We start from the raw sequence: 27162 nt of genomic DNA, 5'->3' as shown, positions 1-27162 counted from the left end.
TTTATATAATAAATTTGCTAGTGTTCCTTCCTTCGCATAGTTTTTCATTTTGATCTTGTGGGCACACTGTAAATTTGGTATGTGAATCCTTTTGATGATCTATTGTAAAATGAGTTCTGGGCCAGGAACAGATTATTTGGCTATTAAATTACATACAGAATTTTTAAAAAGACCACTCTCCATCTTAGGCCTGCTGTGCCATTTTTAAATCATGGCTGATTTGATTGCATTATTAACTTCTCTTCTTGGCAAGAATATATCGTTCTCTGCTTAAAATATTAAAGGCCTTTGAGGATGAAAATTTGAAAGACTATGCTGAGAGGAAGTGTGAATACTGCAGTAAGGAAATCTGCAGCAATTATGTAGGGTCTGACTGAGCCCACACCCAGAGTAATGTGTCAGGTTTGGTCTCTTTATCTTAAAAAAGATGAGCTTGCCCAGAGGAATTGCAGACCCAAAGTTCAAAGTAAAATTTATTCTCAGAGTACATAAATGTCATCATGTACAACCCTGAGATTAATTTACAAGATTGTTTCCAATCAAGGATGGCAGGTTTCCCACATGACGAGAGACTGAGAAGAGTAGGCCTGTATTCTCCAATGTTTAGAGGAATGAAACACAGTCACATTGAACCTTAGAAGTACACAGGTCGAGTAACAATTTGATCAAGACACACTTTTCACTGCATCTTGATACATGTGGCAATAATAAAGCAATGCCGAAGTTTTAATAATGATTGACAGGTGAGATGCTAGGAGGATGTTGACCCTGACAGAGGAGTCTAGAACACAAAATATTCTGCAGGTGCTGAGTCTTGGACTGAAATCTCAACTGTTCATTCACTTCCATAGATGCTGCCTGGCCTGCTGAGTTCGTCTAGTATTTTGAGAGGAATTTAGAAGTAGTCCCAATCTCAGAATAAGGGTAGGATGCTTGAGTTCTGAAATGAGAAGAAATGGTTTCTTCATGCAAAGAATAGAGAATCTGGAATTCTCCACCCCATGTAAGATCAGCCATAATCCTGATAAATGTGGAACAGTCTCCTATATCGTATACTATGATTTCTATAGTAAATATTCAGTGTTGTCTTCTGCTTAACAATGTGGAAAATTACTTAAGATTGGTCCATCCACACAAAAAAAAGTCCCTTACACATTTTGTCTTCTGATAGTCTTTGGACTTAATTTTAAAACTTAGTTCAGATCAGGACAAAATCAGTGAAGAGTTACAATGAGAATGACCACATTTAACATCAAGACTACATGTAACCCAGTTGAACAGCAATGCTCCCAGTAAAACCTTTTAATGGGGATCGGGTGGGGGGGGGGTTCTCTATTGGCTGAGGTCACAAAAATATTCTGTTATCCCACACGCAAAAACTGGTCAACAGTAAGTTGGAGGGAATGACTTTTCCTAACTCCATGAATTTTCATGGCAGAATATCATTTAATCAGCTGCCTTCAGTATTGTGAGGGGGGCAGTTGACTGGAAACTTGATTGGACTGGCCACATATTCTAGTTGGTGGTGGATGTTCTGCAGTGGGTGATATCTCACGGCTCAGTGCTTTCAATGGTGTTTATTTCAGCAAGGCATTTGATAAAGTACCCCATGCAAAGCTTATTAAGAAATTAAGGCGGCATGGGATCCAAGGGGACCCTGCTTTGTGGATCCAGAACTGGCTTGCCTACAGAAGCAAAAAGTGGTTGTAGACGGGTCATATGTCATATTCTTCATGGAGGTTGGTGACCAGTGGTGTGCCTCGGATTTGTTCTGAGACCCTACTGTTTGTGATTTTTATAAATGACTTGGATGAGAAAGTGGAGGGGTGGGTTAGTAAATTTGCTGATGACACAAAAAGGGGTGTTGTGGATAGCATGGAGGACTGTCAGAGGTTACAGTGGGACTTCGCTAGGATGCAAAACTGGGCTGAGAAGTGACAGATGGAGTTCAACCCAGGTAAGTGTGAGTTGGTGCATTTTGGTAGGTCAAATATGATGGCAGAATATAGTATTAATGGTAAGTATCTTGGTAGTGTGGAGGATCAGAAGGACCTTGGGGTCCGAGTCCATAGGACACTCAAAAGCTACTGCACAGGTTGACTTGTGTGGTTAAGAAGGCATACAGTGCATTGGCCTCATCAACCGTGGGTTTGAGTTCAAGAACTGAGAGATACTGTTACAGCTATATAGGACCCTGGTCAGACCCCACTTGGAGTACTGTGCTCAGTTCTGGTCGCCTCACTACAGGAAGGATGTGGAAACCATAGAAAGGGTGCAGAGGAGGTTTACAAAGATGTTGCCTGAATTGGGGAGCACACCTTATGAGAATAGGTTGAGTGAACTTGGCGTTTTCTCCTTCCAGCGACGGAGGATGAGAGGTGACCTGATAGATATGAGATAAAAGATAATGAGAGGCATTGATGGTGTGGATATTCAGAGGCTTTTTTCCCAGGGCTGAAATGGCTGACACAAGAGGGCACAGTTTTAAGGTGCTTGGAAGTAGGTACAGAGGAGATGTCAGGGTTAAGTTGTTTTTTTACGCTGAAGAGTGATGAGTGTGTGGAATGGGCTGCTGGCGACAATGGTGGAGGTAGATACAATAGGGTCTTTTAAGAGACTCTTGAATAGGTACATGGAGCTTAGAAAAATAGAGAGCTATGGGTAACCATAGGTAATTTCTAAAGTATGTGCGTGTTCAGCACAGCATTGTGGGCCAAAAGGCTTGTATTGTGTTGTAAGTTTTCTATGTTTCTATTTCATTGTTTTAACCATCTTACCAGACGTACCATTATTGTGCTGAAATATCCTTTGCATGCCTGGATAACTGCAGCTTCAACAAGACAAACCAGTCTGCGTAACTGTTGATTTTCTCCACTGCTGGCCTAGTTGTGCATTATGTGCCATTGACAAGACAGGAACAACAATTCACTGTCTTTCAACAACACCTACAAAAGCCTTTGACCTCTATCACACAAAAATATACAGCAGTGGGCACATTTCAGGATCACACCCAAATTTCAAAACAAGAGAAAATCGGCAGATGCTGGAAATCCGAGCAATGCACACAAAATGCTGGAGGAACTCAGCAGGCCAGGCAGCATCAGTGGGGGAAAAATACAGTCGATGTTTTGGGCTGAAACCCTTTCAGCACCTTCAAAACCCTGCAGCATTTTGTGTGTGCTGCTTGCATCCAAATCTGATACTTTTGTGATTTGTATGTCCATTCTGGTGTTGCATCTCCAGTCACAACACAGATTGTAACAGCCTATATGTTAACCTTGCCCTTTGCTGAGAATAAATTAAATTTTAAAATACAAGAGCCTCTCCTAGACACGTGTCTTTCTTTAAATTGCTTACATCTTCATACAAGATTGCTGTCGGTTTTCACCTGTTGAAAGCTGAAACACATCAGTGTAGAGTAGCTGCAAAAAGCAGACTTGCCCTAAACCTTATGATTGGACTCCACAAATTCGATTTTGCAAATTGTAATTAATCAATATACAAAATCTGTGCCTGTAATTTTGTGCTTTTACTTAAATTAGAATTCTTTTCTTACTGCCATATCTATCAAAATTCAGGAATTCAATTAGCTTCAGTAGTTTTAAGAAATTACTATTTTAGCTGCATGCAATAAAGACAAACATTTTATCTGGACATTTGTGGGTGTTGCTTTGAATTCCTTTCCTGTTGCTTTGAATTCCTTTCCTGTTTGGGCACACCCTGGCCACAAGCAGTTCCCTCAAATCTCTTGATTATTACTGATGTCTTTATTTTGTAACTTGCAAAATATTCTATCAGCTTTGAGATGATAAAACTTAGAGCTTACTGGAGGGAGAAATTACTTTTTAGCTGAGATGCTGTGAAGTATTTTTTAATATTAATATGTTTTGGGCTTAGTCATTGATAAGACTTGCATTTACTTTTCCAGTTGAGCTAATCTAAATAGCAATATTATACTTGGAAAAGTGTAATCAAAATCAGTTTTCAGTATTGCTTTTAACAGACTTAAAGTTAACTACCGTGCTTCAAAGAAACTTGCGGATTTTGAAGAAAATGTGGAAAGTATTCAGCAATTGGAGCTGTTTCTGAGGAGAGAAACAGAAATAGCCTTTTGTTACCGTCAATTGTCAGTGGGTTGAGTAATGTCTGTGGGAGTAAAGGAATTGACGATGTTTTGGGGTCGAAACCCTGCAGCAGGATCTGAAATTGTTTCAGCCCACAGGTGTTGCTTATGAGTTCTCTGAATTTTTCATTGAATCTTCTGAAAATCTGCTATCTTTTTGTAAGGGAAAGCTAAGACGATGTGCCTTCAGAGAGAATGCATTTCTAACACAATTGTTTCCTCACTTAGGTTGTTGGATTCAGTGAGACAGCTGAAGTCACACACGACATCAAAAGCAGAGCCAACGCATTTGGAAACTAAGAGTAATTTGAGGATGACATCTAGTCCTTTGCAGTCATTCACTATCAATACTGCCCACTTTGAAGGCATTTCTAAGGCAGCAGAACTAAAGCTTTTGCAAACACCACCTGTGGTGAAGGTATTCAAATTATCTTACTCAGTATTTTTGCACTGATTCTATTGCACTTAAATTTTAGTTTCTTAAGATAAAATATCCCTGAACCGGTAATCATTGCATTTCCCTCAAGGCAGGGCTTTCCAACCCGTTTGTATACCATAAACCCCTACCATTAACTGAGGGGTCCGTGGATCCCAGGTTGGGAACCCCTGCCTTAACGGAAGTCTTTTAAGGAAGGTGAACAGCAGAAGGAGTACATTCTCTGGCACCTAGATAACTTGAAATGTGTCTGCTTTAAGTCTGCTTAGTGGCATTTCAGTTTCCTGATGGTTCTACAAATGCTTTTAATGGCAATGTACAATGATCAAAGCTGCTGTGCAGTAGTAAATTAAGAAAACATTTCTTTTCCTCCTTAGAGAGCAAGAGCATTTACATCATCAGAAGCCACTTTTGCCACTTTTACTCCTCAGTCCATCTTGCGATCTAGTCTTCGTCCTACACCCTTGGCATCACCATGTGCCTCACCAAGTAGATCTTCAACTCCTCCACTCCGTGCTAAAGAGACCAAAATTTCTTTTGTGAAAGAGAAGCCAACCATTCGATGGACAAATAGGGTATGTAGTTTCTGGTAAGGTCTATGAAAGTATTTGGATTTTTGACTGTTAGTTGCCTTTATTACAGTAAACATGGGTAAGTTAGTATAGTTGTTAAATTACTGGACTAATATCCAGTGCTTTCTGAAGTGACTGATATTAGAATTCGGGCCAGCTGGTGACGTAATGACATCAGTGCCGGACCCAGGAGCAGAGGTTCCCGGGTTCGAAACTATCCAGGTCCGCTCCCGAGTACACTTTCCATCCGTTGACAGGTTGCGTGTCGAGATCTCAACTCAACCTCGTAAAATAAGGGAAAATACTGCAAAAATGCCTGTGTGAGGAGTGGCGCGCCACACAGTCTCTCTCGCTCTGCGCCTTGTAAAAAAGCCATGAAAAAGACATCATCACGGACGCACACACGGACACACAGATGCACACGCGCACGCATGCAGGCACACACAAAAAAAAATTAGAAGTAGATTCAATGCAAACTAACAGTAGCCTTGTAAAATTCTGATCAGTGAGATGCTAAGGAAGAATGCTAATTGTGCAGGCGTTTTTCAGATTGTGGGTGACGTAGCTTCAAAGAATGGCTATTATAGTGTAACCTTTATCATCTCCAGCCTGCTGTCACAGTCTCAGTATAAAAGGACATCCCTTTTCAACAGAAATGAAGGGTGCTGAATTTGTGGAATTCATTGCCATAGATGGCTGTGGAGGCCAGGTCATCAGGTATAATTAAAGTGGAGGTTGATAGGTTCTTGATTAGTAAGGGTGTCAAAGGTTACAAGGAGAAGGCAGAAGAATATAAGTCAGCCATGATGGGCTATATGGCCTTATTCTGTTCCTATGTCTTATGGTTGTCCTTTTGTAACTGGCACGATAAGTAATTTGTTATTTTCTACCTACTTGTAAATTATTATATCTATTTTAAATCAAGGATGTAGCTGCAGATGAATTTGAGCTGCCGCCTTCATCTAAACGGATTCCACGCACACCGTCTATTGAGTCTTGGCCTTCAACTACAGACAATCAGTTCACAGGTGAACTTACTCCCGAAAATGAGGAACAGTTTGAGCAAATGGAAATGGTTGATCTTTCTGGTACTGACAAAGATGCTATTAAAGGTGATATTGATAGTTCTGGAAGAACAGAAGACTTGTCAATGGAAGAATATGTGGATGCTGCTGAGTCTCTGGATAGAGGGGACACGTCCAAGGATATGGGGAAAGTGGTTTTCGTGGATGAGTTGATCATAAATATGGAGGAGAGGATCTCAAGTTGTGATCCTACATGTGTGGATGTTGTGGAGAAACGCACTACAAGTGACCAAGGAGCTGAAGTTTCCCAGCCTGAAACTGAGGAAGTGTCTGAAAATGAAAAACGGTTTAATACAGATAATGAACAAACCTTTGAAGGTATGAGTTGCCAAAATTAATTCCTGTTTCATACACACTCATTAGATTTTGTGTCAAATACCTCAAGGGACCATTGTATTCATTGAATAAATTTGGAATTAATTGCATCCTGAAGGAGCAATCTAATTGGGTGTTTAATTTCCTTATTTGGTAATTAATTTTAAGGTGTTGCTATGGGCACTGAAGAGGTGGGTAATCTTGATTTTGATGAGGGATTTACAATGTGTCTTGGATTCATTGCTTGATCTTTATGTTGATTGCCTGAAACAAATTTAGAAATGACTGTATACTTTCTGTGATTGTTTTAGACATCAATAAGAATGGAAGTCCTTCACCACGCTCAAGCAACGATGCAGCTGTTCTGCTGACAAATAACCTCATAGCATCTGATGAGGGGTGAGCTTACGATATTTTTTCCCACTTGACTTTTGATGATAGCATTAATTAAATAAATCATTGCTTAAATATACTCAGCATTTTCTGTTCGTTGACCGTTTGCAGGGATGAGAATTCTGCTGCCAAGTCTAAAATGTCTTTCTTTACAAATTATTAGATTCTACCCTTGTAAATGGATTTACTTTCCTCATCTACCCATATACAATACTGTGTACGTATATATAGCTAGGGTGCCTAAGACCTTTGCACAGTAGTATATTTGCCAATGTGGGGCGAAGGGCGTTTTTTTTTGTAAATCTGGTGGGAGCAAAGGATGTTGGGGAATGGCAAGGCTGGAATGCCACTGGAGGGTTGTGAGACAGGTGACAGAGGAAGAAAATCTAGGGCCGTGGGTGGCAAATGTGCAGATACACCCAGCCCTGAGACACTGGGCAAGGTCATTTGATTCAAAACTATTAGTTCATTGATCATTACAGAATATCTCTCTGGTGCTTCACACTCCCTCCCCTCTCCCTTCCTCTTTTCCCAACATGATTCCACTCTCCCTGCCCTCTTCCTACTTTCATTCTTCAACAGAAGTCCATATCAGAATCGTGTTTATCATCACTTGTATACATCATGAAATTTGTGTTTTTTATTGCAGCATCAGCAGTACAGTGAAATATATAAAATTACGACAGTACTGTGCAAATGTCTTGGGCACCCTAACTATATATATATGTGCCTAATACTCTTTCATAGTCTTGTATCTGTGGTGCAGAACCTGTAGATCATGGTGAGGGTCCATCCTGACAGTATGCATTCATCTTTCTGTAGCACATCTTTTGTCCCGTCTGTCTACTCACCAAAATAGCTGCCCAGCAGTAAGCTTGCTAACAGATCCCAAGAATTCTCAGTACCGCTTGGCTCCTTAAAAGAGGCAGCCATTACACAATCCAACAGATGTATATTGGGTCTGAGAGAAGCACTGAAGCCTGTAGTTACAGAAAGGAGGTAGAGCTTGACTTTTTCATCCCTTTTTTAAAAGACCGTTGCCTATAAAGATGAATTAGCTATTTCCATAAACAGCCATCATCCTAAGTAGTGCTTTTGGCATATCTGGCTTCCTAAGATGTAACAAGGGTTTAAACTTTTCAATTTGGCGCATGGTAGCGCAGTGCTTAGCACCTTAATAAGACTTTATTATAGATCACCCAATAATCAGTGGGATTTAGAGGAGAAAATTTGTTGACAGATCGCAGACTGTTGCAAGAAACATTAGAATGTGAAAGTAGATGATAGTACCTTTCCATTATGGGACTCTCATACTGTAAAAGGGTTAGATGGGATAGAGTATATCAAATCTGTTCAGGAAAGTTTCCTTAATCAATACACAGAGGTCCCAATGTTAGGTCTTTATTTCCTGGAATGTGGAAGATCGAGGGGAGGTTTTATAGAGGTATACAAAATTCAGGGGTATAGATGGGGTAAATGCAAGCAGGTTTTTTCTACTGAGGTTGGGTGAGATGGCAACTGGAGGTCATAGGTTGAGAGGGAAAGGTGAAATATTTAAGGGGAACTTCTTCACTCAGAGGGTGGTGAAAGTGGAATGAATTGCTTGAAGAAGTGCTGATGCAGGGACAATTTCACCATTTAAGAGAAATTTAGATAGGAACATGGATGGGAGGGGTATGGAGTGCTGTTGTCTTATGTAAAGGCCGATGGGAGTAGGCAGATTACTGGTTTGGCATGGACTAGATGGGTTGAAGAGCCTGTTTCTGTGCTGTAGTTACGACTCTAAGCAGGAATTTTTCATGATATTGCTGCCCTTCTGTAATTTTTCTGTATATATGTCCTTGAAGGCAGGTAGGCTTGTGCCATTGATGTGTTGGGCTGTTCTACCTCTCCGTCATAGAACCTTCCTGACAATGCATTGCAGTTTCCATACCACACAGTTCGAACACTCAACTGCACGTCTTTAGAAAGCCATGAGTATTGGCTCTCTTCAGCCCTCTCAGAAAGTAGAGGCGTTGGTGAGCTTTCTTGACTGTGGAGTTGTGTTCTGTGACTGAGGTTTTGTGAGATGTGCACTCCCAGGAGGTTGAAATTGCCCGCAGTGTTCACTGCTGTGCCACTGATATGAAGAGGGGTGTTAGATGTTACCTCTGTAGAGTTCGTACATTTTCCAGGGGCCATGTGGATTTCCTCTGCATGTGTTGATTTCTTCCCACATCCCAAAGAAAGACAGTTTAGTAGGCTGAGCTCAGAGTTCCAAAAGGTATGTTTCTTTGCTATATGATCCTAAGAATTTCTGAAATAAAACATATTGACTTGATTTGAAAGCTAAATGTAATTTGAGAAGTGGAAAAAAGAAAGTTCCATGCAGTTTCTTACTCAAAACATTATGACCAATGTATATATTAAACTTCAATAAACAAAATTCCAGATCTGAACCTTGAGGTATTTTAGATTTTCTTTAAATGGTGTTTTATTGTGGTAGCACTGTAATCAAAGTTTGAAGTAAATTTAATCAGAAAGCTGAATATACTTAAATTTATCTTTTAAAGTTGATAGTTTAGACATGGGTGAGATACTTTCAGATGTGGGGGTAAAATAGGGAAGGTAACCTACAAATCCAGGAGGGTACTGGTGTAAAGCTTTTTTATACAGAGTGGTTATATGAGGCACAGTTCAAGTAGAAGTTAGGTGAATCACATGGGAAGTTAGATAATTACATAAAGGAGAAAGGGATATGATAAGGTGATTAGATAAAGTAACATGTTTGCAACATCTTGTGCTTAAAGACAGTTACATTGACAAATTGGATCAAATGCTGAATTTCTGCACTGTTAATTGTCTGATTAAACAGTGAAACCTTGCATCCAGAAAAGCCCAAGGAACAACTGCTATCTCAGGTACCAGAGGAAAAGGAAGGATTGGTCGAGAGTGAAGACAATTTGCATCCATCCAGTACAGATTCTGATTGTATGTATAATTACTTTTTTTTACTTCTACTTAAAATTACCTCCTAGCTCAAATAAAACCAGCTTACTATTGCAGGTGAGCTTTTTTTTGAATTCTTTTCAATGCAGCATCTGCAGTCAACAGGTTTGTTTGCCAAGAAACATCTGACAGCAACTGGAGTGGATTTGTCTATGAAATCCAAGTCAGCGAGATTTCTTCCGAACAAAAATATGCGTAAAAACATCAATAAACCAACCTACATGATTTGTTGTCTTTGAGCTTATTTGTGAAAACTAGTACCATTGATTCCAGTTAATTGGGACGCTTCGGGACGAGTACAGTGGCACATTTGAGCAGCTGCCCAATTAGCCAAAGTTTCCTGGAAATAGTTAAAAAGGTATTTTTTAAAAAAGACCACTATTTAACCAAATAACAAATTATTTATTTAAATGAAATACAGAACAAATTAGAACACTTATCAATACTACGACAGTAGTTTTAAATTTGTATTAGTTCCTAATTGCTATCAATGGAGGAATTCATCCAGTGTAACCTGTATGCTGCCGTGTTCTTTTGATTGACTGTAAAATCAGCACAGGCACCTCGTGTAGATAATGGACTGCTTTCATGCAATTTTCAACGATTGCATCCTCCAAATCTTCATTAACATTGTAATATTCAAGATGATTGTCGATACCTTCAAATTTTCCGTTGTTCCTAACGTGTTGAAGTTTCATTTTCGCTCCCTGCTGTTGCTGGCATCTCGAAGTCTGAATGCTTGAAACTGCAGTGAGCAAAATTGAGTTGTCTTATTGCTTATTTCTTAGTAACTATCAGTGATAAAGATCACTGCTCTTTGAACATAAGCACACACAACTGGTGCTATTTAAAAACTGTTTGCCCTAAGCACTGTGTAATGTCTAATGGCCACACAAATGCATGCATCTGACGCTATTTAGAAACTGTTTGCAATGGTTTCTTGCCCCATTTAAGCAACATTGTGTTCCAAATAAATGAAGGGAATCCCAGCTATTTGCATTTTCCTCAAAAGTTGTCCCAAATCAGTGGCTGCCCAGATTAACCGATGGCCCAATTAACTGGAATCCACTGTATTGTATACTTAATTATTGCTGTAGATTCCACAAAATCCATGGAGGATCATTGTTTCACACAAAAATGAGGCTTGTGTTTATATTAGCAATCTCATTAAGTGTTCCTTAGACAATTTTGAATGCTTTGCATATAATTAGATTATTATAATTTATTTTTTATTTTTATAAGCATACTCTTCACTTTTGTAGCATTTACTCTTTCAGAAAGGTAATGATTGTTGTGTAAACATATAATACAACTTCCTTAAAATTATTAGTTAAATCAAGTATTGTGTGTATATGTGCTAAGTCCTGGCCAGATAAAATAACTTAATTTTGTGCAAAACCAGCAAATAAAGAATTGTTGAAAAAAATATTTGTTATTATAGTTAGAAACCTGTTACCATCAGGAGTTTTCAACACATTAATTTTGCAGGAAGTATTTTGACAAGTGTTCATGCTACCTACTGTCTGGGCAGTTCAGATCTAATCCTAGAACTATTTGTTTATATATCTATATATATCATTTGCCTGCATTAAGACTGTATCCTTCTGTGCCTTAGCTTCTTAAATGTGTGTCTAAATATCTATTAAACATAGTATTGTATTTAATGCCTCCTCTTGCATCATGTTCCAGACATTCCTCTCCATAGATGCTGCCTAACTTGCTGAGTTCCTCCAGCACTTTGTGTGTGTTCCTACCCCTCTGAATCTTCTAGCAGTCCTTATTATGTGCCCTCTTGTTTTTGATATTTTTTACATTGGAGTTTACTCTGGTGATCCCTCAACTTCCTTTGCAGCAAAGAAAACAAGCCTTGCTTATTCATTCCCTCCCCATATCTAAAGTTTTGCAATGCAGACAACATCATTTTCCTTTGCACTTTCTACTATAGTCACATCCTTCATATAGAATGGCAGGTGGAGCTGCATCAAGTGTGGCCTAGTCCATGTTTTGCTACAGTTGCAGCATAACATTCCAACTCTTATATTCTGTGTCCTGGCATGTTTGCCTCCGCGGCCTCCTGTATTTCCATTTTCAAACCAGTAGGGATTTGCATCCCTGGCTCTCCTTGTTTATCAACATTCCTCGATGTCCTACTATTTACAGTATATGTCCTAACCCTATTTGGCCTCCAAAAATGCTTCACCTCACTTGTTGAAATTAAAATTCCATGTACCAATGCTCTGACCAACATTCCCATCCAGCTGAAGCTTTAGATAACCCTCCTTCCTATCCACAACAATTTTTTTTTGTTACCCACAATCACTTATATTCACAGGTCATATATATAAATACCGATCTCTGTGCTACATGATTAATCACAAAAACAATCTTCCACCATCACCCCTTGCCTTCTATGATTGCTTGGGCTAAATGAGTTATTATTCCTCTTTGATACTATTGCCTTTTCCTTTCATGCAGAATCACTGCTATGTTTCTCCAAGTTCCTGAATAACCAAAGCGGTTGTACCTGGATAACATCCAGTCACTTTATAGATGTTTCAAATACAACAGGCCAGTTGAATAAAATACAAGATTTAAAAATAAGAACTGTGTTGAAGGCAATTAGTTTGCAGATCATGTTCTACCATTCGTAATGTTGGTTGATTTTTGTACGATTGCAAACATTTCTATTAGCTGTTGCTTTGGGTAACGTTGGTATACTTCGAAGTCATAGTTCCAGCCGCTATAAAATTGGCATTGGTTTATTATTGTCACATAAAGCAAGATGCAGTGAAAAGCTTGTGTTGCATACTGTTCATTCAGATTACGTCATGTATTGAGGTAGATTAAGGTAAAACAAATAAAATGCAGAAAAAAAGAGTAAAAGCCACAGACAAGGTACAGTGCAGGTAAACGATAAAGTGCAAGATCATAATGAGGTAAATTGTGATGTCAAGAGTTCACCTTATCGTAGAGGAAGTCCGTTCAAGAGTTTGATAACAGTGGGACGGAAGCTGTCCTCGGAGTCTGATGGTACATACTTTCAGGCTTTTGTATCCTCTGGGGAAAGAGGGAATGTCTAGTGTGGGTGGGGCTTTGATTATCCTGGCTGCTTTACTGAGGCAGTGAGAAATATGCACCTGCAGGACTGCAGCATGAAGCATTGTTAAAGCCACCTTCAGAAGCCAGAGATCCAGAGGTCTCCTCTTTTAATTGCTGTAATGCTGACCAAGCAACGTTTTGAATGTGGTATAAGTTTGTCTGCAGACAATGCCTCTAAGCTCCATTTTAGCTGCTTCTCTGTGCTCATGCTTTCCCTACCCCTATCACCAAGTTCAAAGTGTTTGTCACTATTTTAATACAAAATATATACATGGCATATATGTTTAAGGGCTTTGTTGGTCATGGGTGGGCAAGCAGCAAGAATGTTATTGGTGCACTCTGTTTTTATGCTGCTGTCCTGAAGGCAAGCTTTTCACTGTATTGTTACATGTGACAATAATATACCAATATCAATTCCAATTCCAGTGTCTCTGCATCAAATTGCACCATAGAATTATGGGCGTGTCATGTTGATGCTGGAATATGTGACAACACTTGCGCATCTTAACACAAAACAATGCATTTCACTGTATTTTAACGTAAATAAATTCATCTGAATTCTCACTCATCTACTACAGTTATGATTGCTAATCTCCACTGTTCCCCAGTTAAATAGTACCTGAATTTTTTAAAATATTTGCATTAAAATTCCTTCTGTGGTCTTGCCTCAGTCTTATATGTGTACTTATCCAATTCTGCATATCCTTTCCAGCTATCAAAGCCAAATACTCTATTATTCTTTCCCCGTCGGCAAAGTGAAAGGTTCCTCCGAGATGTTTTTAAAACTGAATTAATAGGAAATATTCATTTCATATTTAATCAAAAACATCTGTGTGGGTTTCTCAGTGTCTTGATTGCAAGGCACAAGAATGATGGTATGTTATTGTGTTGGACACTAAGACCAAAAGTCAAAACTTGATTTTACAATTGTTTTGATAATAAGTTTCAGTCAACCTGTGTTACTGCTTAAAAGAGCTCTAGTAATACCCATCTGGAGGACTACATTCGGTTGTGACTATCATGTCTTGGGAAAATTATACAGTTAAATTATGAGGGCAACTCTCATAGATTAAGATTGTATTTCTTTGAATATAGAAGAGCAAGAGGTTGCTTAATTGATGTGTTTTTTTTCCCAAATGATTTAGAGAGTTGATTGGGTAGAGAGAAACTATACCTTTTGATGACAAAACTGAGAACATGGAGTATAACTTTAAAGTAGGAGCTAAGGTGAGATAGCTGGAAATATCAATCCTAGGACTTGATAGTTTTATATTGGGTGAGACATTGAAAAGTTAAAGAATTAAGTAGGTGAAATAAAGTTAATGCCGATTAGCATTGTCCAAATGAATGGTACAACAAATCTCATAGGGGTAACATGGCTGCCACAAATGCCAAACTCGTGTGTTGTGGTTTTTCGTGCAGTTCCTGATTTACCAGTTGAAAGGCAAAATCAGAAACTTGGTTATTGAAGGCTATAGTTGGATGTTCTTTGTTGATTAGTCCTTTCTGTCTTTGTAATGTGGTTGCAGTGATTTTATGAGAATTACTTAAATTTAGAACATCAACAGTTATTTACAATGAATAATGGAGAAAAGGTGTGTGATTTTCTTTCTGTCTTTGAACAGAAATATTGAAGCAGCAAGAAATTTTATTTTGCATGGAGTTAGGGCGAGTGCAGGGAATGCTGAGGGAATTGTGGAGGTAGAAGACCTCTCAGGAGTATGCACATCAATTTATAAAGGCATTGTTTGACATGTTGAATCATATAATTAACGTATTTGGTGCTCCTTTGTAAAACAGAGTTAATATATATTTTACTTTTATGTTTGTATGCAAGAAAAATGAAGTTACTTCATTTTTACTGTTTAATTCTTCTCCAGCTTTGATTGTTATTGACGATGAGGACATTCCCAGAACAGAATCAAGAAATGAAGAAAATAAATCAGCATTACCAGGAACTGAGAAAAATGATAATAAAATGATGGATGATGTTGCTGAGTGCACACAGGATGGGTCATTTTCAGTATTAATTCCTGTAAATACTCATCTTTTGCAGGTAATCTGAGCAATGATTTCCAGTTCATACCAGACTGTACTTCCCTCGTTCCAATTTGTGTACATACGTGAGCCAAACTGGTTACTCCAAATTACTTCAAAAATCAATTTCCACACCCGTTATGTGATTGTAGCTTTAATTGTCTTTAGTCTCAGAGTTTACATTTCTGGAGTGTTAATAGTTAACATAAAAGTTTCAGCAGCCAGTTTTGTAGATTTGATAGCATAAAGCTTCAGATACCAAATAAGCCACAGCTGTGTGGTATATTCTGCTGTGAAAGACTTCCTTTGGTCTTTTATCTACAAGATTTACAACATTTACAAGATTGCAGCTGTTATATTTTGTTTCTAGTTCTATCTTTATGATAGGGTTCCTAGTCCTTTTTATGCTATGTACCCTAACCACTAACCAAGGAGCCTGTGGACCCAGGTTGGAAATCCCTGCTCTAAAATAACATCTGAACATTTCTGCTGATAATTAATTCTTTGTAAGTTATTGTGACTAAACTAGAATCAGTTATCACTTTCCTGAAGAGAGACTTGGCTTCCTATATATCCCAGATTTTTATTTGCTTACAAGTAGCATTCCATTACCTTTATTAGTTACTACTTGTCTGTATGGCTTTGAAGTGTCAGGATTTTCATTGTAATCATAATTGGTTGTGTATTTGTTTTTCCCCCAATTAATAAGTCTTTTCATTCTGTGTATTCTTTAGCCCAACTGCTCTGTATAATCCCTCACTTATTTTGACCACATCAATGCTATAACTTATTCTATTTTCCTTCATGAACCTCATGAACAAATTTTATGTGCTAAAGACCACCTGAAGTTGGTTCTAAGATTTTCATTCACATTTTTGAACCCAACTATAATTATATCAAATGTGTTTGCTGTATAATACTTTATTTCTGAGCCTGATAGTGATTACTTATCTGGATGTCCCTTCCTTTTTTTTGCTATAATTTCCTGAATCAAGTTTATTACCACTTACATGTATTGTGAAACTTGCTGCTTTGCTGTAGGAGTACAGTGCAATACATAAAAATTACTACAAATTACGTTAAGATGTGTATATGTGGGGAAGAAGCTGTCCTAAAATGTTGATTTTGGGTCTTCAGGCTCCCCTACCCCCTCACTGGTGGTAGCAATGAGAAGAAGGCATTTTCTAGATGCTGAGGGTTCTTATGATGGTTGTCGCTTTCTTGAGTCCACCATGCATGTCTCCCTCCAAGATCATAACGTCACCAATTCCATTTCAGTTGTCTAGCTCTAGGTTTTACCGAAGGCTGTCCACGCAAGTGATGCTGATGTGCCCATGTTTATTGGGTTAACTCTTTGAGCATCTGGATTTGTGTTGATAAGCCTCACCCATTCAGGTGGAGCTAGTTAGGGGAGCCTCAGTTGTTGAATCGCTGTCTCAGTCCGATGAATACAATTGGAAGGAAAGTTGGTACTGTTCTTGCAAAGCATCCCTACCCCTTCAGGTTTGATTTCACTTTGCCTGTTTTCACATTTTCACCATCTCTCTCAACCTCGCGATAAACAGCTGCTCACATTTTAAAAATAGAGAAAATCATGAAAAACAGGGTGAATGCCACCGTGTTTTTCTTGGGATAGGGGAGGGCATAGATTTAGAAGGATATGAAGTGCAATTTCACAAGGTGGTTGGTTGATGGAACAAGCTGGACTTCACCAATGGTTGTAGTAAAAATAGGTACAATGACAACGTTTAAAGGCCTTTACACAAGTATGTGCAACGGAAAGGTTTAGAGAAACTTGGGCCACACGTAAACCAACAGGACTAGCTGAGGTAGCTTGGTTGGCAGCAGCCTTTGTATCAATGGAAGTTGCAAATGATCAGTGAAAATGATAACCTAAATTGTAATATAACTTAGAATTATTTCATCATTTTTGTGCCTCTATGTACAGGTATTAAAATATATCACAAATCCTCTTTGTGTATTGCATGATGAAATCATGTAGAACTGCAGTCTATCGTTTTTACTCAAAATTCCTGCTATCTGATTACAGGATGTGAATGACGGATTTGAAGTTGAAGGCCCAGTTCAAGTGTCTCACTCGACAGTTTCCATAGAACTGAAACAGCATGAAGCAGTTTTATGTGCTGAAGGACCTGACTTGGATTATCCAGACCAATCCAGTGACAAAGCAAAAGTTGTGAATGATGCAGAAGGGGGTGAAATTAATGTTCCAGCATGTTCCAACATTCAAGAAAACTTCACGTTAATATTAGAAGATGATGATGGGGATGTAGCTGTGGAACAGTTAATGCCTACAGAAATGAATCAGGAGCCTGCTCTGTTTGAAAACGAGTGTGAGTCATTGCAAACCAAACTTGGTGAATCCATTAAAGACATTCCAGAGAATAATGCTTTTGAAAGTGAAGAACTGCACAATTCCTTTGTTCTTGAACCACTGGAAAACAAACATAAAGTTGCTGAACCATTACATTGTGTGCCTGATACAGTAAGTGTAGATGTTACAGATGATTCAGCAAGCGTCATTAAAGGAGACAATGCAATGGAGGTTCTTAAAGAAGATCAGTCAATGACTACTTCGACTGAGATTCTTAAAGAAGGTCATTCGGCAACTAATTCAACTGAGATTCTTACAGAAGGTCATTCGGCAACTAATTCAACTGAGATTCTTAAAGAAGATCGGTCACAGGTAGAAAAGTTGCCTGAATTGATCAAGTCATCTGTTCAGGTAGATAGTGAAATAACAAAGGAGACAAGTTTGCATAAAGAAGTAAAGGAAACAAAACCAGACAAATCTGAGGTTAGTCGAAAAGCTACACAAATTAAGCGTGTGGAAGCTGTGGCAACGCCAACAAGGTCCTTGCGAAGTAGAAGTAGTAAAATGGGTGAAATCAATGCCCTGGATAAAGGGGAATTGGAATTAGTAGAAATACAGGAAGTCAAACGTAAAATGGAAACGCCTGCAATACCAAGGAGGAGAACCAGAAGAACTGTTATAGGGATAGATGAAATTGTAGAAACTAATTTGGGGGAGCTAAAAGGTATGCAGGTTGATTGGGAAACTGACTCTCTCCATACCACTACAAAGTCCACTAGGAAAACTAACACTCGAAGAGCATGTGACACAAAGGCCAATTTGCCAGACTCCAATGTGACACATACTGAAACGGTTCCTGTCTTGAGGTCCACAAGAAGAAGCGTTGCTGTTAGACCCGATACAGAGCACACCTTGGACAGTACCTTGAAAACACCACTGAATCAGCAAGCAGAAGTCACTTCTGTTTCTCAGCGGTCTTCCAGACAAAAAAGAAATAAACTTTCTGAAGTCAGTTCTCTACTGAACAACCCACTTTCAGTGTTGGAGATTACTGAGCATGTACCTGTGGTGTCTACACCTAGCAGACTTACAAGAAGTAGGGCCAAAGGTGCCCACCTTGTGGCATTAGAAAATATTGCTGAATTGACTTCAAATGTAAAGATTACCTTGCCTGTTAAATCTCAGACAACAAGGAAGCAGCCTGTCAGGAGCAAAGAAACACCAAAGCCTGTGGTCAAAACAGATATTGTGAATGACAGGCAAGAGGAACAGCTTACAGTGACGGTTACCCACAAACCAACCAGAAGAAAATCTGGTAAAGACTCAGAACCACATGAGCTAATTTTAGCAGAAGAGGATTCTTTTGCTTTCTCCCCTCCTCTCACAAGGTCGTCAAAAAAGTCAAAAGGTAACTTAGTCTGAAATTTGTGTGTGTTTTGATTTCTTTGGGAGCATTGTAAGTGTGTAGCTGGATAATTTAGGCTATTTTGTTCACTTACCAGCTGGACACCGTGGCTGTAAACTGAAATGAAAGGCTATTTTCAGTAGGCTTTTGGTGTACAGAAATTAATTGGCAATGTACTGGAAGATATGAACAATGTTTCATTATTTCACCATAATGTTCTGGGTTTCCTTAGCATTGTATCTCAATTCAATATGCAAAATTTGCAAGTGTGCATTTTTGGGGGGGGGGGGGGCGGGGTCATTGGATAACTAAGCAAAAACCTAACTGATCCTTTTTCTAAATATCTGTTCCATGCTAGGGCTTACATGGAACAGAATAGCACAGGAATAAGGCTTTCAGCCCACAATATTGTATCAAACTATTTAAATTAGTTATCAAATATTCACCAAAGTAGTCTTTTCTGCCTACAGTGTCTATATCGTTCTATTTCATGCATATCTTAGAGCGTTTTGAACATCCCTATGATGTCTGCCTCCATCATCACTCAAAACGGCTTATTCTATGGACCCACCACTCTTATTTTAAACGTTTAAAAAAAGCTCTGTCCAGACATCTCCTTTGAATTTAACACCTCTTACCTTAAATACATGGTCTGTTGTATTATATGTTTAAACCCTGGGAAAAAGATATTGCCTGTCTATTCTATCTATGCCTCTCATAATCTTATAAACTCCTATCTCCCCCTCAGTCTCTTTCAATTTCTAGAGAAAACAACCCAAGTTTGTCCAACCTTTCCTTATAGCACATGCTCTCTAAATGCAGGCTGCATCATGGTAAACCTTCACTGTACCCTCTCCTAAGTCTCTGCATCCTTCCCATAATGGGACAGCCAGAACTGAATGCAATATTCCAGATGAGGACTATTTAAGAGTTTTATAAAGCTGCAACATCATTTCGACTCTTGAACCCATTTCCTTGACTAATTAAGGCAAGCAGGACATGTGCCTTTCTTAACCATTCTATCTATGGTCACAGAGAGAATGTACGAACTCCTTACAGCAGTGGGAATTGAACTGCTGTAAAGCGTTGTTGGCTCTATGGCGTAGAGGCTGTGGTGTTGCTTTATACCTGTTAGTATTTTGGACTGCTAGATGTTTACCACAGATGAGGAAAATGAATCCAGAATGTTCATATACTGTGTAGCTCAGTACCTTGTCCTCTAAAGTAGTTGAATCTTGAGTTAAATTAATATTTTACATAAAAATGCCAGAAGGGTTCAACAGAAAATTCCAGGTCTAATATTGTTTTCCAAAATGTTTGTTTGTCTCTTTGATCTGATATTGCCAAATATTTTTCTAATCCTCTCCTCATTTCTCAATCGATTTCCTCTTTGAATTGCCAGTTGATCTTTAGTTAGACCATAAGACCTTAAGACATAGAAGCAGAATTAAACCATTCCATCATGGCTGATTTGATACCCCTCTCAATCCCATTCCCCTGCCTTCTCTCCATAACCTTTGACACCCTTACTAATCAAGAACCTAACAACGTCCACTTTGTTGTTCTACTTTGGTCTACTCATAAACCTCCACTTTCAATATACCCAATGACTTGGCCTCCATGGCTGTTTACCACCCTTTGGCTCAGGAAATTCCTGGTCCTAGACTCCCCTACTAGGAGACATCCTCTCCGTATCCACTCTATCGAGGCCTTTCAACATTCAGTAAGTTTCATTGAGATCCGCCCTCATTCTTCTAAACTCCAGTGAGTTCAGGCCCAGAGCCATCACGACACTCCTCTTAGGTTAACCCTTTCATTCCTGAAATCATCATTGTGACCTCCACTGGACACTCCAATGCCGACACATCCTTTCTTAGATAATGGGTCCAAAACTGCTCACAATACTTTTATGTGTGGCCTGACCAATACCTTGTTAAGCCTCAACGTTGTATCCTTTATTCTAGTCCCCGAAATGAATGGTAACATTGCATTTGCTTGCCTCACCACCGACTCAACCTGCAAATTAATCTTTAGTTACTTAAGTAAGATTTGATATCTGAAGATTGGGTAAAGATGGTGCTTTGTACTTTGTAATCTTACTATAGTCTTAACTCGTTTAAATCTAAGCATAGGCTCATCTTGAATTTGTCGATGAGACCCTCCAGTTAGCATTTGAATTGTGTATCTACGTGAATCCTTTCCAGTTATCAATATAAATCAGATTTAATAGCAATGGCGTATGTCGTGAAATTTGTTGTGAATGAAGAGTACTGAGTACTGTGCAGATTTTGGTTCCAGTAAACTTTAATTTATAACTAGTGCTAACTTCAAACCTGAAGTGATTGTCATAGTGTTGTGGTTAAATTACTGGATTGGCAGCTGGAGTTCCAGGTCATTTACACAGGCATATGAGACTGTACAGAGCTAAGGAGTTCAAGTTCAAATACTGTACCTAAATAAATTTAGAATTTAAAAGGCAATAGACAATAGGTGCAGGATTGGGCCATTTGGCCCTTTGAGCCAGCACCGCCATTCACGGTGGTCATGGCTGATCATCCACAATCAGTATCCAGTTCCTGCCTTCTCCCCATATCCCTTGACTCTGCCATCATTAAGAGCTCTATCGAACTCTTCCTTGAAAGCATCCAGAGAATTGGCCTCCACTGCCTTCTGAGGCAGAGCATTCCACACATCCACAACTCTCTGAGTGAAAAAGTTTTTCCTCAACTCCGTTCTAAATGGTCTACCCTTTATTCTCAAATTCTGGCCTCTGGTTCTGGACTCCCCCAACATCAGAAACATGTTTCCTGCCTCTAGCGTGTCCAATCCCTTAATAATCTTATATGTTTCAAAAGAAGCCATGTTGAACACAAAATTGGAGGATTGTTGGAAAAACACATCAGAAAGGGAAGTAAGTCTGCTACCCTAACCTACTCTTGCCTTTGAGTTGTCTCCAGGCAAGAACTTGAACAGTTCTCAAGGTGGAAACTCAGCCATAAACTTTGTTCTCACACAGCAGAAGATGCCTGCTAGTCTCTCAACCACTTCAGCTGTACATATGCTGAGTGACCCCGCTCCCACCAGTGTGTTTCTTGCCTACCTTGACTACCCCTAAATACCTGTGAATTTACAATACTTGGGGTTGCTCTTGGTCTTTAGGTCTCTTGCTTCCATCAGTGAAGTCAGTAGGAAGATGTCTATTTTGGCTCACTAGAGATGCACGCTCTTATTTCCTATTGTTGGTGACCATTGTTGCCTTTAACGCCATTAGATGTCCACGAGCAGCACTGGTATTTCATAGAGACACAAGAGACTGCAGACACCAGAATCTGGAAGAACTCAGCAGGTCAAGCACCATCTGTGGCAGGGAAAGTCAACAATTCCTTCCCTCCCTCAAATTCTGCTGGACCTGCAGATGGTTACTAATAGTTCATTGGTAGTTAAAGAACAACAGGTGATTCTATCCTTTACTGATATGGGTGTCTGATACAGTGAGAAAGTGAGGCTTTAGCTACGAGATTACATAATACATTGAAATCTTCCTAATTCCGAAATGCTGTGAAGCTTGGACGTCCATTATAAAATAATAATGAAAGCAATTGAGAGCTGAAATTTTGATTCATATTTGTATAACTAGAAATAAAATGAATATAAATTTCTTGGCATCTGTATGAGACTGTTGGGGAACTTTTCTGCATCAGTGATTCTAGAATTTCCAGCTGAATTTCAGATTTTGAGCACCTGCAGTATTTTAGTTTTTATCATGGGGTGATGGTGCACATAAAATTTTACATCAGGCAGTTAGCTTTTCTGCATTAAAATCGGTGGAATATTCACCCAGTGAAACTTTGCTACTGCTTAAAATGAAAATGGGTAACAGTTGACTATGTAAGTGAATGAGGCTAAAATGATGTCTAATTTTCCGAGTCTTCTTACAAACAAATCAAGATTTTAATACAGGTACCATTACTATACAAATTCTTCAGGTAACACCTGGATAAATGTCAGCTGTTCATTCTTCTCCTGAATGCTACCTGACCTGTTGAGTTTCTCCAGCATCGTGTGTTGCTCTGAATTTCCAACATCTGCAGAACCTTGTGTTTACACTTTAAATGTGTGCTTCATGGGAATTTGAAATTGTGCCTTTTTTTAATGTGTTAATTATTTTGGGATTTTAAAGCTTATCGATATTAAACTTATTTTCATGTTATTGATCAGCAGAAATGTTACTCTTAATGGACAGTTGATCTATTAACCAATATTGTTTCCAATTTCATTATGAATAGTTGAGAAGACCACAGTGCAGGATTCCTCTGTGCAGCCACCAGAGTTTCTGTTTTCTACTCCTATTACAAGGTCTAGAAAAACCAGCAAAGCACCCTTGCAGGTAGTGAAAGACCAGGTAAATAAACAACATTTTAATATTCAATATTCGAAAAATATTAAACTGCGTAGTGAAAGAAAACCTGTAAAATCAGAGTGGTTACAAAGACAGTTTTCTGGGTAAACATTAAGATGGGACAACTATGTAGTGAAGGAATTGGTATTGATAGGCTAAATGTTTTTTTTTACTGATTTATACTCTGACTGCTGGGCAAGGATCTTGTGCATATGGGTTACTTCAGTCTTTTCACTATCAGAAATGAACAATTATTGACATTAATTCAGTTTTAGCATGGTTGAATTTTGTTGGGTTTGTCAAATAATATAATACATTTTCACTTTTTTTAAAACATTGACACAAATTTGCAATTTCAGGATTTGGATATTTTGAAGAATGATGCCCCAAAAATAGAAGAGGTGAGAAAAGAAAAAGGTAAACAAGAGGAGGAGAAAATGTGTACCAGAAGCAGAACTACAAGACTTCGAATGAAGAAGAGTTCCAGGTAATGTATACAACAGTATTACAGGGTTGTTTTTGCTGATCTGTGCAGCGAACAGCCCCACCAACAAAGGCTCTGATCTTTGAGCCTTTGATTTCTTCAGTAGAATTTTATCCCCATTTACTGAAGGCATGTAGTAGTAATTTTTCTCTGCTAATAGTGAAACTATTCTTTTTCACCTTAACAGAGAAACCAAGAAGGCTTCATGGTCAGCACCACCAGTGGAAATTGAATTTCTTTCTCCTTTAGCAAGTCCTTTGGACTCATTGTCCAGTAAAAGAAGGGAAGCAGAGGATGATGATATGTCTATGGAACATAAGATGACACTTCGTCACAAGAGGACAAAACTGATCCCAGTGTTTCAGAAGCCAGTCACACGCAGAAAAGTAAACCGACACAAATAATGAGAAATTTTATTGTTTAAGTGATTTAATACTTGGATGCAGTGTATATATAAGAGGTATACAGAACTGTGCGAATTTCCGAAGTTCATCTAATTTTCAGGAAATAATTTATATAAATTATTTTAACATTTCATGAACAAATGGTCTGTAAGGGGAAATTGTAGCTCCATGTGGAGTATTGTAACTTTTTTTTGTTTTTAGGCAAATGTTTCACATTTTAATTTTGTAATGAATCTTCATACATTTTATTAACGTATACAAAATGTAAATATTTTTTGACATTTTAGGGAAGTTATAAATAAAATGTATACTTGGCAGTTTGATATGTTTTTTTTTTGCATTTTTGTGATGGAATACTTTGCCAATGGGGTAAATGGTACAGTATATGCAGTTGTACATCTTTAAAGTTTGTTTTTACGATTATTTTAGACACAGTAAGATTGTCCAAAATCCTGAGGCACAGTTCATAATGGCTCTTGACTGTCTTAAGTTGCCATACACCATTCTGTCTAGTTACAAAGAAATTGGTACTTAGCCTTGTATCTCTTTGCAAGATACCCGAAATTGTTACTTTTTAAGGAATTGCCTTCAGTGCTGCTAGGAAGGCAGTTAATTTTGTATATTTCCCATGTTCATCCAAAAGAAAGGAATTGTTTTGGTTGGATACAGGAAAGAAGGGTCCCTGTGGGAGAAGAAGCAGGAGATTCTGTCTTCAATTATTTTTAAATGAGGGGTGGGAAATATTTTATACCGAGGATGCTTCTTTTCCCCTGCAACCCAACTTTTCTGTTCATTTAAGGCAGCCAATTGCCATCTGTTAAAATCTGGCCCAGGTACCCCACTGAACCTTGTAACATACTAATTTTATGTCACGTGATGCTGCATCGCGTTATTTACTTTTGTCACAATATTTGTATCATGTTTCTTTGGTTTCATCAAGATATGCTTGCAGTGCTGCTACAAATCACAACAAACTGAGATAGCTCAGCAAATACTGGTAAGTCAGGCAAATTTAAAAAAATAAAAAGATTGCTGAAATTTCTCTATACAGTGGATTGCTTTTATTTGCATTTGTGTTTATTACAATTTTACACTTTCTGTTCAATCTACCAAGTACCACTTACTATGTTTACTTTTAATTCAATATCTATCTAAAAAGAGTGCTGCATCCTCTCATTTGTAAGTATACACATCCAGTCTGTTTAGATGCTATTTACTCAATTGGAATGTGGGAAAGTATCTTGTGTACTGAGGTAAACAGACCAGAATTGTGACTTTATTTTTACATTGCTCAATTACTATTTAAGCTATTGCCTCTAATCTAAATAAAAACTCATCTGAAGAGAGGACCTCATCAGGTCTTCCAAATGTGTATTTTGCAATCCCATTTCCCAACTTTCCAGTGAAGTTAAAACACATCATCAACATTTCCTACCAACTCCATTGAAACTGTGTTTGAAGCCCATTCCTACAGTGCTTTGCTGCACCTCCTTCAAGATGATGGGTCTAACCAAATGCAGGGTGCTCATTCGCCTGTTGAAGAACATTGTGCCAGTGCAGCACAATGCAGGCCCTTCAGCCCATCATGTTGCTGACCTAACCTACTCGAAGGTTAATCTAACCCCTCCCTCCTACATAGCCCTCCATTTTTCTAGCATCCACATACCTATCTAAGAGTTTCTTGTGTATCTGCCTCTACCACCACACCTGACGGGGGGTTCACACCCACCACTCTGTGTTTAAAAAAAATAAACTTAAATTACACTAGGTACAAGACTTGGTGAATGTGTACGCTCAGTTGAGTTTCTCACCATACCAAAATGGTGTCTTGTGTTGTACTGCTCTAGATCTACACCAGATCTACTGGAAGTACTCAGGTTTGACAACAACAACATAGAAACAGCTTATGTTTCAAGATCAGTAAATTTTCATCTGCTCCATTCCATTCTGGTTAAAGATATTGAACCGGAAAGGTTTACAATTTTTCCTCCCCATTGACGCTTTCTGATTAACTTTTATTTTCAATTACCATCATCTACAATTCTTCTGCATAAAGTCATACTCCTCAAAAACAGTGGAAGGTCAGGTGACCCAGTAATAAGTTGCATAAATACAGATCAGGAACTCAACTACGTTTGAAGGTTTCAGAAAGATAAACAAGAGTAAATCATTAAATTGGTGTAAGATGTTTTGGCCAGATTATTTGAATAATGTGCATTATTATTTTTTAAAAATCCATTGAATATATATTTTACACTTGACTTTTAAAATTAATATTCAGCATTTGGTTGTAGCTGTCATGACCAGCATTTATTGCCCTTGAGAGGGTGGTGATGAGCTGTGGCCTTGAACTGATGAAGTCCCTCTGGTGAAGATACTCGCACATACTCATTGGGGCAGGACACTGGATCTGGAGTATGTTTCCAGGCTGGGATGGAGTGCAATTTGGAGAGGAACCTGCAGATAGTAGCATGAGTTTAGGGAGTCCTTGGTGGATTGGTAATAGTGCATTTTATGGTTTGTGTACAATGCATCCATCACGGTGGAGGGAATACATGTTTAGAGTGGGTGATGGGATGAGTGACTAGTAAAGAGGTTCTTGATACTATAGTCTTGGAGGATATTAATTCATGTCCTTGTTCCTTGAAGCTGGTGGATTAGATTGCATTGTCATGAGGTGCCGTATGACACCCAGCTTCTGATGTGCTCTTGCAGCCCATTTAATACATGATGACTCCCAGAATACTGGACAAACTTAGATTGTTTTTGCTGGAGTGATGGAAGGTGAGGGGAAGCCTGATAGAAGTATATAATATTATGAGGGGCAGAGATAGGGCAGATAAATTTTTTTTTAATTTCCCTAGGGTAGAAATGTAAAATACTAGAGGGCATACCTTTTTACGATGAGAGAGGGCAAGTTTAAAGGATTTGAGTCGAGTTTTTATTTTACACAGTGATGGGTGTCTGGAACATGCTGCCAGAGAATTTGGTGGTAATATTTTAAGAGACACACAAATGGGCAGCAGATAGAGGGGTATTAGATTGTTGGCACAGACGCATTGAATGGCTGACTTCTGCTCCCTTGTC

At 38.6% G+C, this 27162-nt stretch overlaps 1 protein-coding gene across 5 annotated transcripts in view; it reads left to right on the top strand.

Annotated features, from left to right (window-relative positions):
- The window catches only part of ahctf1 (AT hook containing transcription factor 1), a 108208-nt gene extending 83102 nt beyond the window's left edge, over window positions 1-25106 (top strand). For all 5 annotated transcript variants that reach the window (XM_072264825.1, XM_072264826.1, XM_072264828.1 and 2 more), the window contains 10 exons: window positions 4352-4541; window positions 4937-5134; window positions 6057-6534; window positions 6843-6930; window positions 9779-9894; window positions 14892-15067; window positions 17099-18791; window positions 23075-23190; window positions 23547-23674; window positions 23859-25106. In XM_072264825.1, the coding sequence (XP_072120926.1) occupies window positions 4352-4541; window positions 4937-5134; window positions 6057-6534; window positions 6843-6930; window positions 9779-9894; window positions 14892-15067; window positions 17099-18791; window positions 23075-23190; window positions 23547-23674; window positions 23859-24075 (3400 nt within the window). In that variant the 3' untranslated portion in view covers window positions 24076-25106. The remainder of the gene's footprint in view (window positions 1-4351; window positions 4542-4936; window positions 5135-6056; window positions 6535-6842; window positions 6931-9778; window positions 9895-14891; window positions 15068-17098; window positions 18792-23074; window positions 23191-23546; window positions 23675-23858) is intronic.
- The last annotated feature ends 2056 nt before the right edge of the window (window positions 25107-27162 follow it).

Source organism: Mobula birostris, chromosome 8 (assembly GCF_030028105.1).
Source record: "Mobula birostris isolate sMobBir1 chromosome 8, sMobBir1.hap1, whole genome shotgun sequence".
NCBI classification, from domain to species: Eukaryota; Metazoa; Chordata; class Chondrichthyes; order Myliobatiformes; family Myliobatidae; genus Mobula; species Mobula birostris.
The sequence above is the reverse complement of the archived record's forward strand: the minus strand, read 5'-3'. Positions and strand labels throughout refer to the sequence as shown.